The following is a 16328-nucleotide window of genomic DNA, read 5'->3' as shown; positions in this document are numbered from 1 at the left end:
AGATTTGGATAGAAAACATTCTAAAGTTTCTAAAACTGTTTGAATAGTGTCTGTGAGTATAACAGAACTCATATGGCAGGCCAAAACCTGAGAAGATTCCATACAGGAAGTGCCCTGTCTGACAATTTGTTCTCCTTCTGTGGCATCTCTATCAAAAATACAGCATCTCTGCTGTAACGTGACATTTTCTAAGGCTTCCATTGGCTCTCAGAAGGCGCCAGAAAGTGGAATGACGTCTCTGGGCGAAAAACAGCAGGAGTTTTTGTGAGTGGTCAGGCTGAGAACAGTGACACTGGAGATGCGCGTCCATGAGATGACGCCATGTTTTTCTAACAGTCTTTGAATCAATACAACGTCGCCTGGTTGGAATATTATCGCTATTTTACGAGAAAAATTGCATAAAAATTTATTTTAAACAGCGGTTGACATGCTTCGAAGTATGGTAATGGAATATTTTGATTTTTTTTGTCACGAAATGCGCTCGCGCCTCACCCTTCGGATTGTGACCTGACGCATGAACAAAACGGAGCTATGGATTATTTGGAACCAAAACAACATTTGTTGTTGAAGTAGAAGTCCTGGGAGTGCATTCTGACGAAGAACAGCAAAGGTATTCCAATTTTTCTTATAGTAAATCTGAGTTTGGTGAGGGCCAAACTTGGTGGGTGTCAAATTAGCTAGCCGTGATGGCCGGGCTATCTACTCAGAATATTGCAAAATGTGCTTTCGCCGAAAAGCTATTTTAAAATCTGACACCGCGATTGCATAAAGGAGTTCTGTATCTATAATTCTTAAAATAATTGTTATGTATTCTGTGAACGTTAATCGTGAGTAATTTAGTAAATTCACCGGAAGTTTGCGGTGGGTATGCTAGTTCTGAACATCACATGCTAATGTAAAAAGCTGGTTTTTGATATAAATATGAACTTGATTGAACAAAACATGCATGTATTGTATAACATAATGTCCTAGGTGTGTCATCTGATGAAGATCATCAAAGGTTAGTGCTGCATTTAGCTGTGGTTTTGGTTTTTGTGACATATATGCTTGCTTTGAAAATGGCTGTGTGATTATTTTTGGCAGGGTACTCTCCTGACATAATCTAATGTTTTGCTTTCGCTGTAAAGCCTTTTTGAAATCAGACAATGTGGTTAGATTAACGAGAGTCTTGTCTTTAAAATGGTGTAAAATAGTCATATGTTTGAGAAATTGAAGTTATAGCATTCATGAGGTATTTGTATTTCGCGCCACGCGATTCCACGCAAGCGTCCCACCTTGCCCAGGGAGGTTAAAGTGTGTGATGAGAGCCATGAGAGTTTAAAAGATTAAGGTCACCCACCTTGCTTCGATTCAGCCAGAAGACCATTAGTGAGGTCAAGATGTTGGGGGGTTCGTATTACTCGCAGTCGACATTCCAATTCATCCCAAAGGTGTTCGATGGGGTTGAGGTCAGGGCTCTGTGTAGGCCAGTCAAGTTCTTCCACACCGATCTCGACAAACCATTTCTGTATGGACCTAGCTTTATGCAAGGGAGCATTGTCATGCTGAAACAGGAAAGGGCCTTCCACAAACTGTTGCCACAAAGTTGGAAGAACAGAATTGTCTAGAATGTCATTGTATACTGTAGCATTAAGATTTCCCTTCACTGGAACTAAGGTGCCTAGCCCGAACCATGAAAAACAGCCCCATACCATTATCCCTCCTCCACCAAACTTTATAGTTTGCACTACGCATTGGGGCAGGTAGCGTTCTCCTGGCATCCTCCAAACCCAGATTTGTTTGTCGGACTGCCCGATGGTGAAGCGTGATTCATCACTCCAGAGAAAGCGTTTCCACTGCTCCAGAGTCCAATGGCAGCGAGCTTTATACCACCCCAGCCGACGCTTGGCATTGCACGTTGGGATTTTAGGCTTGTGTGTGGCTACACGGCCATGGAAACCCATTTCATGAAGCTCCCGATGAACAGTTCTTGTGCTGACATTGCTTCCAGAGGCAGTTTGGAACTTGGTAGGGAGTGTTGCAAGCGTGGACAGACGATTTTTACGCGCTACGTGCAATAGTCTGCTTCAGCACTCAGCGGTCCTGTTCTGTGAACTTGTGTGGCCTACCACCTTGCGGCTGAGCCGTTGTTGGTCCTAGATGTTTCCACTTCACAATAACAGCACTACAGTTGATCAGGGCAGACCTCGCAGGGCAGAAATTTGACGAACTGACTATGCTACGTTGAAAGTGACTGAGCTCTTCATTAAGGCCATTCTACTGTCAATGTTTGTATATGGAGATTGCATGGCTATGTGCTCGATGTTATACACTTGTCAGTAACAGGTGTGGCTGAAATAGTTGAATCCACTAATCTGAAGGGGTGTCCATATACTTTTGCATATATAGTGTATATAGTAGAGCTGCAATAGCCTGCTTGTCCGTTATGACATATGTTCACGCCTTTGGAGATATGAGACTTGCTATAGTATGTTATAATAGGCCAGTGGACTATTGCAGCTGTGAACTTTGAATTGAGCTTTACATAATCAAATAACCCCTCTTCCTCCTGTTTCAAATAACTCACCTCCAATACTGTTATTTGATGCTGTGTCTGAAATCTATGAATGTTTTAACATCTGTACTTCCTGTATGTGTTTGTACTTCCTGTGTGTGTCTCTAGCCCACAGGTGCTGAGACAGGGATAAAAATAGTGAATTTCCACAGCACCTACAGAGACAAAAAGCCATAGTTAGGTCCTGTGCCTTTTCACTTTTCAGCAGGCTGTACTCTGATTTGAGATCAGTGCACAGTTGCGTGCTTAACTTTTCAGCGCACGTCTGCCGTTGACATGGATAATTTTTGCCAAAGTTCTAGTTGCATGTGATTATGTTATCTGTGAATCAGGTCATTAGTGAATACTGTGTAGGCTTTTAAATAAAGTGGGTTTTACTATTTTAATTATTAATTACATCAATAGATTAAGCCAGTAGAAGTTAATTGTATTTTTTGTTAATGGAGAAACTCATTGTTGAGGAATGTGTTTGCTTCTTAAATTGCTTCTAAAAGAATTGCTTGTAGTATTGTATGTTTTTATTACATTGTATGCTTGAATGTTGTACATTTGTATCAATTATGTTCATGTATGGCTCCCTTGAAAAGAGACCTTGGTCTCAATGGGACTCTGCTAAAATAAAGGTTAAATAAATGTCATAAAAAATAAAACACAATTTAGATATTTCTAAAGACTTTAGTCCCAAATTATTATTTTTGCACATTAAAGAAATCACTCAATGAATGATGTAGCAGCCCAAAGTTAACCAGTGCAATTAGCCTACTTTCATTGAACTATATGTCATAAGATAAAGAAATAAAATGCCCTGGCAATAAAACACTATGGGTCATTCTTTCATACCATATCTATGGAACGAAAGATCAAACATAGCAAATGTTAGAGCATTAATACAATATGAGTGACCTACATTGAGCAGTAATCAACACATTATGACAAAGTTATCCTCTGTCATGGAGAATAAGTTGGATGTGAGCCACCAGACCCAAGGCTTCACGTTTGTTAAACCTTCATCTACTCTGTTTACCAAACCAAGTCTGACTCAAATGGGTCACATACCATCAGTAATGACATATCTCATTGTCCTCATTCCATGCAGGTACAAGTGTGCGCGTGTGTGTGCGCGTGTGTGTGCGAGAGAGTTAGTTCACAGTCCTGCTGGCAGTGAATTATTTTGAATAAGAACTATGTTCTGACTCATCACTGAAGTAGTTTCTGGTTAATGTGTCTTAATATGCTGTAGCTGAGATGGGAAGACCTGTGTTTTATTCCCAGGCTTAAATCAGTCCTTAGTAGTCATGTATCATTGTCTTACCCAACTTAGTTGAGTTAGGTAATGCACTTATTGTAGCTCTTCATAACTAAATAACTCAAATGTAAATGCATTTTTGCTTGTATATTTCATGCATTCAATTGGGGGAGATTAAACATGGAAGTAAATGGTATCCACATCAATTTTCTAAATACAGACCATCTATTCTAAAACTCCTCCATATGATTGGAGAAGTAATCTCAGCCGACCAACCACTGCCCATAGGGTGGTTCTGACAAGCTACAATGAGCTACAAAAGTATTGGGACACTGACACATTTGTTGTTGTTTTGGCTCTGTACTCCTGCACTTTCGATTTGAAATGATACAATCACTATAAGAACAGAATATATTTCTGAACACTTTTACATTAATGTGCATGCTACGATGATTACGGCTAATCCTGAATGAATCGTGAATAATGCTTTTACAGACACAAAAATCACTAGGAATATAGGCCCAAATACTACACTTTTGACTACTTTAATAGACATATAGGTGAATTTGTCCCAATACCTTTGGTCCCCTAAAATGTGGGTACTATGTACAAAAAGTGCTGTAATTTCTAAACGGTTCACCCGATATGGATGAAAATACCCTCAAATTAAAGCTGACAGACTGCACTTTAACCTCACAGTCATTGTACCATTTCAAATCCAAAGTGTTGGAGTACAGATCCAAAACAACAACAAAATGTGTCACTGTACCAATACTTTTGGAGCTCACTGTATACAGTATGTATATTGTTTGTACATTTGGTTGTTTATTGACTGTATATTGCTTGGTTGTATTAGTCAGGGTTTCAAGAGGGGTTTTCTTGCCTGCGTAGTGGTGTGACAGACCATTACAGGAAGCCTCATAAAACCATGCTGTCTCAGCAGAGAGAGGGGTGGGTGTTGGAGAGTGTTCAACCGAAACCCCGGCCAACTCACTCTGATCCTCATCTACCACAGCCACATGGTTCACTCACCATCACACAGCTCAACTCACCCCAGTCACCAAGAGCTACATTCTTTAATATATTCGATTACAAAACAAAACAAAATCAATCGAAACAAAAACACAATGATACAAGGCATCCTTCATCATTATCATCCAGTGCTAACCGTAACACAATTCTCAATCAACTATCCTCTCTAAATCTATGAATTCAAAATCAACAAATGGAGAGAAAAAACCTTTAGGGAAAAAACCTTTTGGGGAAAATACACAGTGAGGTATGTCATGAAATAAATTTGAAATATACACTATATGGCCTGTCTCCGGCCTTGGAACAGTATTTGTTAAAGAAGGCCCACTTTAAGGACACACTCCATAAATTATCTTTTCCCTGTCACAAAAACATGAAATACAAACATAATTAACTTAAAAAAAACATCAGTGAGTTCCTGTTCCTCTTCTTTTTTGGTTGTCATACTTGTGGTTTGCATACCAGATTGTCACCTTCAAAAAAGTGTCAGGGTGCACTTTTTAACGGTGATCGAAGTTACGGATGATGCCTTTAACTCACAGATCCAGTGCAGCAGGATAGTCGAAGTTTCAGAGATACCAGAGAGAGTGTCTAGGTTAGGAGTTGGGGTCCAATCTATTTTCCTTCATAGTAAATGTGTCAAGGGATACTGATTGTTTGTCCTTCCTCCACCACATCCTCCTTTCTGTCCCCTTCCTCCTCTCCTCATTCTCTCTCAGAAGTCCATGGACATCGATCTCTGCTGAGACATCTCACAGATTGATCTCATGCTCATCCCTCTGCGTACATACACATCACACCTCCCTCCTTCCACCTCCTCTTCTTCCTCCTCTTCCATCACCCTATCCTCCCTCCCCCTTACCCGGTCCACCAGGCCCTCGCCTCCCACCAGTCCTACCTGTTTCATACTAGGCCAGCTCTTCTTCCTCAGGCTGCTGTTGACGCCTCTCAGAGAGGGTAGGGAGCCTGGCTGACCCTGGGTGAACTCGCACCGGAAGGGGGGCAGCTCCATGGATCCTATGCCCACAGAGGAAGCACGTCGGCTGGGGTTGGCGGAGGCCTGGGAGCCACAGTGGTGCTCATGGATGCAGCGGGAAGTGGTGGAGGAACGTCTCAGAGCGTTGAGAGACTGGAGTTCTTCTGGTAGGTCTATGTCCGTAGACAACTCCTTAGGATGACAAAGATAATCTTCATACAGTGATCATCGTCATCATCCTCCTTACCACCATCATCATCATCATCACTAATTTATAAACTAAGTGAAGTAAAGCAAAGTAAAATACAAGATTAAAACATCAGTAGCATAAACTACATTGAACAAAAATATAAACCCAACATGTATGTAGCTGAAATAAAAAATCCAAGAAATGTTCCAAAAGTACAAAAAGCTTATTTCTCTCAAATTTTGTGCAAACGTTTGTTTACATTCCTATTAGTGAGCATTTCTCCTTTGCCAATATAATCTGTCAAGAAGCTGATTAAACAGCATGATCATTGCAATTGGTATGCTGACTGCAGGAATGTCCACCAGAGCTTTTGCCAGACAATTGAATGTTAATTTTTCTACCATAAGCTGCCTCCAACGTCGTTTTAGAGAATTTGGCGGTACGTCCAACCGACCTCACAACCGCATACCACGTGAGAGGGTGTGGGGGGTGGGGGATGCTGAGGAGTATTTCTGTCTGTAATAAAGCCCTTTTGTGGGGAAAAACTCATTCTGATTAGCAGAGCCTGGCTCCCCAGTGGGTTGGCCTATGCCCTTCCAGGCCCACCCATGGCTGCACCCCTGCCCAGTCATGAAATCCATAGATTTAATTTATTTCAATTGACTGATTTCCTTATATCAACTGTAACTCAGACAAATCGTTGACATTTTTGCATGTTGCGTTTTATATTTTGGTTTGGTATATATCATTAAGTCTAGATGTTAAACCCACCTTCTCTCTGAGTGAGAAGAGTTCGTAGTGCGGAGGTTCAAACACTTCCTTGAAGTCAGCTCGATTGAAAAGGGCACTCTTCCGCGCCACCACCTGTTAACATACAAGGGTTAGGATCCCACAAGCGTGATAGACGCTTTATTTCTCTCGATGACCCAGACCCATGCCACTGCTTCATTTTATGAATTTTGTTCATTCACACACAGACGATTGACTGTCAAACATAATTTGGAATATTTGTCAACATTTGGTTGCTACACACCTTCTTGCGTGGCTGTTTGACCTGCACCAGTATGGAGATGATGAGGAGGAGGAGGACGAGTCCTGTAGACACACCTATAATTGTCCCATGGGTCTTAGTAATGTGATGGAATATACCTTTAGGCTTCTTCTCTACAGAGAGACAGAGAACGAGAGACTTAGGGTTCCAAAATTCCTAAACTTTTGCAAAATTCTAGGAAAACCTGGTGGGAGGATTCTGGATTTCCCTACCGATTCTGGAAATCGTCCAACAAAAATGTGTTTTTCCTCTTGATGTGAAATATGAAGATGATATTATGAAAATATAATACAGTATAACATAACATGTGTCTCACCTTTACAGTTGCTCTCGTCCCAGGGAAAGACACAGTTCTGCACCCCGTTACACACCAGAGAGTTGTTGATGCACATGCTACTGTGGCAGAAGAACATGTCGCCTGAACATGGGGCTGCAACACACACACAAATTATTTTTTATTTCATCGATATGATGAGCCATTATGTTAGTTGTAACCTATACTAGCACAGTTATGCTACACTACATGACCAAAAGTATGTGGACACCTGCTCGTCGAACATCTAATTCCAAAATCATGAGCATTCAAGTTTTTCCACACTGATCTCGACAAACCATTTCTGCATGGACCTCGCTTTGTGCACAGGGGCATTGTCTGTCATGCTGAAACAGGAAAGGGCTTTCCCCAAATTGTTTCCACAAAGTTGGAAGCACAGAATTGTCTAGAATGTCATTGTATGCTGTAGCGTTAAGATTTCCCTTCACTGGAACTAAGGAGCCTAGCCAGAACCATGAAAAACAGCCCCAGACCATTATTCCTCCTCCACCAAACCTTACAGTTGGCACTATGGATTGGGGGAGGTATAGTTCTCCTGTTCTCCTGCCATCCGCAGGATGAGTTGAGTGTGATTCATCACTCCAGAACGCGTTTCCACTGCTCCAGAGTCCAATGGCGGCAAGATTTACACCACTCCAGCCGATGCTTGGCATAGCAGATGATGATCTTAGGCTTGTGTGCGGCTGCTTGGCCATGGAAACTCATTTCATGAAACTCCTAATGAACAGTTCTTGTGCCAACGTTGCTCCTGAGGCGGTTTGGAACTTGGTAGTGAGTGTTGCAACCGAGGACAGACAATTTTTATGTGCTACGTGCTTCAGCACCCAGAAGTCCCGTTCTGTGAGCTTGTGTGGCCTACCATTTTGCGGCTGAGCAGTTGTTGCCTCTAGATATTTTCACTTCACAATAACAGCACTTACACTTGACCGGGGCAGCTCTAGCAGGGCATACATTTTACGAACTGAAAGGTGGCATCCTATGACCGTGCCACACTGAAAGTCACTGAGCTCTTCAGTAAGGCCATTTTACTGCCAATGTTTGTCTATGGAGATTGCATGGCTTTGTGCTCGATTTTATACACCTGTCAGCAATGGGTGTGGCAGAAATAGCCGAATCCACTCATTTGAAGGGGTGTCCACATACTTTTGTATATATAGTTTATGTAAACCTATAGCTTAAGAGAAAAAAATCTGAAACAGCTATGTGAAGTCTCAGCTACAAGAGGATACAATTATGTTACAGTTTTTTACACTGACTTTGGTGCTATTTTCACAAGTATGTGGTGAATTTGTAATGCCCCCTATTGTATGTTCAGAACGTTTGATTGTGCATTCGTTGGGGTTTCACACATCTTTCAACAGAGTCATTCATGCAAAATCATTCATCAGTGATTCATGCAAATGTTTTCTGTGAAATACCATGAGAACATTTCATTCAGTCACCAATACATCAGATAATGATAGGCTCACCATTTAGTTATTTTAACTACCATTAAAGCCAAAAGCAAAAAATACAAGATACACATTGCAAAACTGTTATTTTTGCAGTGCTGAATGGAACAAAGTAGTAGATGGTAAATATATTCCATAGAGTATTTGATTATAATTTGACATACACCATACAGTACATATAGTACATAGGACAAATCATCAAAAATAGGGGTATTGTTAAACAGTTGGCTACTTTATATTTTATATTTTTATTTAACCTTTATTTAACTAGGCAAGTCAGTTAAGAACAAATTCTTATTTTACAATGACGGCTACTGTAAAAACGTAGCACGGTTTTGTAAGCCCTTTCTGCCAGTGGAGGATGCTGAGGGGAGGACGGCTCATAATAATGGCCGGAATGGAGTAAATGGAATGGTGTCACATTTCTTTTGGTTTTCATGTGTTTTATATCATTCCATTTACTCCATACCAGCCATTACACTATGTTCCAGACATTATTAGGGCTGTCCTCTTTTCAGCAGCCTCCACTGATTTCTGCCCAATGGAACATTGTACAAGATCACATTTCTACGTGACTTGTCAACTAATACAGTATCCTGTTTCTCAGCTTACAGTGTATCAATGAAATTCAGATAATGAGTGGAATATATTGTTATACAATCCAGGAATTTCAGCAGTGCATTTTATACTACACTAAAATTCCAAATGGTAGCACATAGTGACTTTTTCCAATATATCCAACAATATATCCAACAATATATTCCACTCATTATTTGAATTTCATTGATACACCTGAGCCACATCCATATATGATTTGGTTTAACCTTCAAGCATAAATTGATGTCAAATTGATTCATTTTTGAGGTAGAAATATAGAATTTTACAGTGTTCAGCAGTTCAGCAGTTAACTATATACGTTAACTAGGCACTAAATCATTTTGGCTCAGTAGTTACCCATTTTAAGTAGTTTGATAAAGTTATAATTAATTGTATTGTTAACAAATGACCAGAAAAGTATATCAAAAGTAAAGTGAATATTGAATTTTGAAAAGCAAATACTTAGATTGAATATGTATCTACATTTAAAGAGTGATTTGGTGCAGTGAACAAGTGACTTTGTGAATGTTTTTGTTGTACTCAGTCAGTTGAAAATGTCCTTAGAGTTTTGAAACATGAGCCATTTTGATGATCTGTTTTGATTTTTGTGCTTAAGAGTTGTGAAAATGTACCACATACTGTACATGTAAAAAAAATCACAAAAGTGATTAAAAAAAAGTAAGTATGAGCAATAGAAATACAGGAGAGGTACAAAGAGGTAAAGTGAGAGAGACACACAGTAGATAAGGATGAGATGAAGAAAGCGGGAAAGGGGAAGCGTAAAACAGATTCAGTGAAAGAATGAGCCTATGAGGGAAAGAGAGAGAGATAGAAAGAGTGATAGAGAGGTAAAGTAAGTGGTTGATAGACTCATGGTAGGCCAAACAGGTAAAGAAAGGGGTGAAGAGAAAAACAGAAAGAACGTGATGGACTCACGGTCTGCGAAAGACGTGAAGAGCATGCGAAAGCGGCTGAGTCTGCTGCCTTCGTCCGCCCACATCCTGACCACGCCCACCCCGTTGTCAAGCATTACGTCAGTGGCAACGGTACTGCAGAACTTGGCCTGCAGCGACCATGATGTCACAGTGAATAAACAATTAATTAAAACGATAAAACATGATGATATGACAAACAAAAAGTATGACAACAATAAACTCATTATCACATGTATCACTGCACAAGCTTTTTTCCGATAAGTAGTTAATATTGATTAGTGCTAACTCTTCTCTAGTTTTATTATGAATGCATACAATGTGGGAATGATATGCATTACTGCATAGTAGTGAGTGAGCGAGTGAGTCAGTGAATGAGTTCTCATTCCAACTCCTACCTTGAGGTCCTCTATGGCACTGCTGCCATCGTACACGGCCACAAAGTTCTTCTTACACTCATTCGAATTCTCCAGCTGATACTCCAGAAACCGCAGGTAGATCTGACCAAGAAAAAAGGGAGAGAGAAACAGATGGATGGAGGGAGGGGAGGGAGGTGTTAAAGAGGGTAGATATAGATATTTAGATATAGATTTTTAGATATAGATATTTAGATATAGAGAGTTGAGACATGTCATAGAGGTGTAATAGACCTTGAAGTTGGGCGGAGCTCGTATGGTCCAGATACAGTCGACCGCCTGGTCAGGTTTGACTTTGTCCTCCTCCTCCACCTGACCGGACCGGATCATACCATCAGCTCCACTTAGCTCAAACTGACAGTCTGACAGATAGGGGGGAGGGGGGAGGAGAGAGAGGGAAAGACAGGGAGAAAGAGAGGTGATAGGGTGGGATGAAGAAACACATATGATCTTGTTAAATCCAGTTAAATAAAGTGTTATATTATTGTTATCGAGTTGAAGAAGGGGTTAAAGTGTTGATAAGTTACCTGGAATAGGATTTAATATTCCTCCCACGTGGAGGTGAAACTCTGGGTCTGAAAAAAATAAAAAAGCTAAAGTCAATGTTTGCTCCTAAGTTAAGTTACCTACAGTAAAGTGCTAACTGTGGTTGAGGGAAATTACTTGCAGATAATATGTACTGGACCCTGATGCCTAGATGTGTTATGTTGGATTGAGTTAGCCACTCCCTGCAGTAAAAGTGTGTGTTGTGGTTCATTATCTGTGGTTCAGGTAAATTACCTGCGGTAAAGGTAAGTATAGAAGTGTATTACCTGCGTAAAAGGTGTGTTGTGGTTCATTAGCTGTGGCTTAGGTAAATTACCTGCGGTAAAGGTGTACTGGACCCTGAAGCCCAGTCCCTCCAGCTCTTCATCACTGGAGAAGCGGATCCAGATGAATCGTCCGCTGGAGAGCACCAGGCCTGGGCTGGAGGAGCCACAGAAGCGGTTGATCAGAGGAGAGAAACTGAACGGACCATCTCTCACCTCGATGTGGTCAAAACGACACTCAAAGGACGGCTCAATGTAAAAGATGTCATCAAACAGAAGCTCGATCCTTTGACGGGGCAGGGCTGGGAGGGGAAGGAGAGTAGGTGTCACTATTTGGCCAAGGTAGAAAGGGCGCAAATATGACGCTCTGTGTCAAGATATTTAAGAGTTTTAATCCATGTGTGTGCGCGTGCGTGCGTGCGTGCGTGTGTGCGTGTGTGTGTTACCTTCCAGTATGTAGAGGCACTCTTTGTTGGGAGGGTAGATTTTAGGGTAGTTTGGAGAGCTGAACTGCCCCCCGTTGATGTTTCTGATCCAGGTGCCACACTGTCGGGCATTCTGGGAAATCTTACCCACATTCTGAGAGTCTACGGATGCCATGGAAAAAACAATCACACACCACACACCAGGAAGTAAACATTTATTAGTACAGTGATGTCACTGATATTATTCAGGTGCAGAAACAGCTTGATTATGAGGGTACTTATATATAATGGGGGTGACTCCAAAAGCACTGTCTTAGTTTGATTTCCAAACTTGAAATTAACACACATGAATTAACGTATGTGTTCCTTGAAAGACATCACATACTCAACCAATCACAACTGAGTTTCTGTGACATTTCAGATATAAAATATACTGAACAAAAATATGAATGCAACATGCAACAATTTCAAAGAATTTACTGAGTTACAGTTCATATACGAAATCAGTCAATTTAAATAAATTCATTAGGTCCTAATCTATGAATTTCACATGACTGGGGATACAGATATGTATCTATTGGCCACAGATAGCTTAAATGAAATAGGCCTCAGGGTCTCGTCATGGTATTTTTGTGCATTCAAATTGCCATCGATAAAATGCAATTGTATTTGTTGTTCGTAGCTTATGCCTACCCATACCATAACCCCACCGCCACCATGGGGCATTCTGTTCACAACCTTGACATCAGCAAACCGCTCGTCCACACATCGCCACACACGTGGTCTGCGGTTGTGAGGCTGGTTGGACATACTGCCAAAATCTCTAAAACAACGTTGGAGGCGGCTTATGTCAAAGAAATTAACGTTACATTCTTTGCAACAGCTCTGGTGGACATTCCTGCAGTCAGCATGCTAATTGCACACTCCCTCAAAACTTGAGACATCTGTGGAATTGTGTTGTGTGACAAAACTGCACATTTTAGAGTGGCCTTTCATTGTCCCTAGCACAAGGTGCACCTGTACAATGATCATGCTGTTTAATAAGCTTCTTGATATGCTACACCTGTCAGGTGGATGGATTATGTTGGCAAATAAAAAATGCTCACTGCCAGGGATGTAAACACATTTGTGGCTGTGAGAGAAATTGCAAGATTATGTTTTAATACTTTTATTGCATCAAATGGTTGTTTTATTCGACAGAATAGAGTATTCTTATAGCTTTTGTGTGTGTGTGTTCTACTGAGGATGGGCCTCTGGGAGGTAACACTGACAGAGGAGATTTACGATGTCTTTTGGGTGATAAAACCTAAAGAGCATTCCAGAGCATGAGTTAATGTTTCTGTTCTATATGGTACCAGAGAGAGATGGTTCCAGTTAGGAGTAGGAGAGCCAGACACTGGTCTATACAATGAAAACTGTTGACACAGCAGATACTGTCTGCTATGTATTATAGGTATCTTTCATACAAATCTTAACCTTGTGACCCATTCTATATATCTGTTGTTCGTCATGTAGGTTGAACGGATCATTAGAAACGGTGATTCGTCGACAAGCCGTTGCTATTAGAAAGCTCTCACTATTAAAGATTTAGTTTAAATTAAGTATAACTCTGACTTGTGTGATAAGTTTGTCTCTCCTCATTTCATAGTAAAGAAATGAACCACCACATGCCCAAAATTTGTGAGAAATAAGATTTTTGTGCGTATGTAACATTTCTGGGATCTTTTATTTCAGCTCATGAAACATGGGACCAACACTTTACATGTTGCATTGATATTTTTGTTCAGTGAATTAAAACAAACATTCACCCTAAACAGAACACATTTCTGCCATACAAATGAGATCACACCCACCTTTGGTTTTCTGTGCCAATGCAAAGCCTTCCTCTATCAGAAAGAGAGCTAGCCAGACTGGATGGGGTTGAATAGGGCATAGAGAGTAAATCAGGAGAGAGAAAGAGAGAGAGAGTTTGAGGGATAAAGAATAAAAAGACACACACTCTGAAACGCGAGGACCATCAGCGGCGCAGCTGCTACTGGTGTTTTACAGAGTGTGTGTGGCAAGAGACAGCGCGCTGAGGGAGCTGTCACTTCAGCATCACTGGGCCGCTTGCGCACTGAATCACCCGGTTTTGTACCACGAGCTGATGTGGGCATCATGCGCCTCTGACTAATGTCTGTCAACTGAGCATCCATTGCTGATGAAAAGGAAAAGGAAATGGATACACAAACGTATGCAGGCGCGAGAGCGCAAACACAACACACACGCAATCAGAGACCGACCAGCAAAACAACCACACCAAGAAAGAGGCTGACAGACAGATGGCACACACACCCACACCCAGTCTAAACTCACATATGTACATCTCCTCCTCCGCTCAGTTTCCTCACAGGATGGCTTGCTGTTAATAGGCTACAAAGCTTTTCTTCGTTCCTTGCTTTCTCCCTTACATACCCGCCTCCTTTATGTTTATCAGGGTAAAACGTTATAATCGACTTCTACAAACCACAACTTTCCTCGTAGAATGCAATTGACACTATCTCACCGCTGATAAGACACTGCTACGTGTTTTTGTTAAAAGCTCTAAATATAGACATATACAATGTCATTGATCGATCAAGCGATTGATTGATCACCGATTCCGAATTCCTGTCATCTCAAATAATGAAAAAAACTTAACGGAAATCATCATTATCCAAAACTGGCTACTTGTTCAATAAAAATCCCACGAAGTGATGAAGCCCCTGTAAATATTGCTTCTTTGTGTAGATGGTATAGCCTTGTTTTGAGAAACATGAAACTAAAAGTTCTGTTTCATTTGTAGGTTCAGCCATTCAGAGAGACTCTCTCACTCTCGGAACTAGCTGGCTGCGGCCCTTTTTAAAGATTGGACACTCGTGGTGCAGGCACCGCAGTCGCTCATCGCGCATGAACCCCCCCCCTCCCTCCCTTTACTCCTTCGTTTTTTTCGAGCGTTTGATTAATAGGGATAACCAACTTTCGCTATTTTTGATTTGATTGTTTAATTACCAAATAATGTTTCAATTGTTTTTGTTTCAGCAGTGTCTCTCTATCTGTCTGTTTTTCTCTCTGACACACACAAGCACACAGACACACACACACACACACACACACACACACACACACACACACACACACACACACACACACACACACACACACACACACACACACACACACACACACACACACACACACACACACACACACACACACACACACACACACACACACACAGGCTGTGCCAGAAGCACATTGTTCTTATTATGCATATGTTACACTCAATTCAATTCAAGGGGCTTTATTGGCATGGGAAACATATGTTTACATTGTCAAAGCAAGTGAAATAGATAATAAACAAAAGTAAAATAAACAATACAATATTTACAGTAAACTTTACACTTACAAAAGTTCCAGAGGAATAGTATGGCTATATACAGTGTTGAGACGATGTGCTAATAGTTAAAGCACAAAAGGGGAAAATAAATAAACATAAACATAAACATGGTTTGTATTTACAATAGTGTTTGTTCTTCACTGGTTGCCCTTTTCTTGTGGCAACAGGTCACAAATCGTGTAACTGTGATGGCACACTATGGTATTTCACCCAATAGATATGAGAGTTTATCAAAATAGGATTTGTTTTCAGATTCTTTGCGGGTCAGTGTGATCTGAGGGAAATGTGTGTCTCTAATAGGGTCATACATTTGTCAGGAGATTAGGAAGTGCTGCTCAGTTTCCACCAAATTTTGTGGGCAGTGAGCACATAGAGTGTCTTCTCTTGAAAGCCAGGTCTGCCTATGGTGGCCTTTCTCAATAGCAAGGCTACGCTCACTGAATCTGTTCATAGTCAAAGATTTCCTTAATTTTGGGTCAGTCACAGTGGTCAGGTATTATGCCACTGTGTACTCTCTGTTTAGGGCCAAAGAGCATTTTAGTTTGCAATTTTTTTGTTGTTAATTCTTTCGAATGTATAATTATCTTTTCGTTTTCTCATGATTTGGTTGGGTCTTATTGTGTTGCAGTCCTAGGGCTCTGTGGGGTATGTTTGTGTTTTGGAACAGAGCCCCAGGACCAGCTTGCTTAGCCTCTCTTGGGTAGGGGGCAATATTTTCACGTCCGGATGAAAAGTGTGCCCAAAGTAAACTGCCTGTTACTCAGGCCCAGAAGCTAGGATATGCATATAATTGGTAGATTTACTCTAAAGTTTCTAAAACTGTTAAAATAATGTATGTGAGTATAACAGAACTGATATGGCAGGCGAAACTCCGAGGACAAACCATCCCCCCCCCAA

The 16328-nt window shown here is 40.9% G+C and overlaps 1 protein-coding gene across 2 annotated transcripts; it reads right to left on the bottom strand.

The window, feature by feature from the left end:
• Window positions 1–4573: 4573 nt before the first annotated feature.
• neto2b (neuropilin (NRP) and tolloid (TLL)-like 2b) lies at window positions 4574–14878 on the bottom strand. Of its 2 annotated transcripts, XM_014148552.2 has the most exons (12): window positions 14369–14878; window positions 13867–13923; window positions 12035–12175; window positions 11642–11890; window positions 11307–11354; window positions 11014–11141; window positions 10762–10863; window positions 10368–10494; window positions 7366–7479; window positions 7032–7162; window positions 6770–6862; window positions 4574–6000 (listed from the first exon to the last, which is right to left on the bottom strand). In XM_014148552.2, the coding sequence occupies exons 1-12, from the start codon at window positions 14376–14378 to the stop codon at window positions 5548–5550; spliced, it is 1653 nt and encodes a 550-aa protein (XP_014004027.1). In that variant the 5' UTR covers window positions 14379–14878; the 3' UTR covers window positions 4574–5547. The 2 variants fall into 2 exon arrangements, with proteins under 2 accessions (XP_014004027.1, XP_014004028.1); XM_014148553.2 differs by lacking the exon at window positions 13867–13923.
• Window positions 14879–16328: the final 1450 nt, after the last annotated feature.

The sequence above is a fragment of the Salmo salar genome, chromosome ssa16 (assembly GCF_905237065.1).
Source record: "Salmo salar chromosome ssa16, Ssal_v3.1, whole genome shotgun sequence".
Taxonomy (NCBI): domain Eukaryota; kingdom Metazoa; phylum Chordata; class Actinopteri; order Salmoniformes; family Salmonidae; genus Salmo; species Salmo salar.
This window is presented reverse-complemented; position numbering and strand designations above follow the sequence as displayed.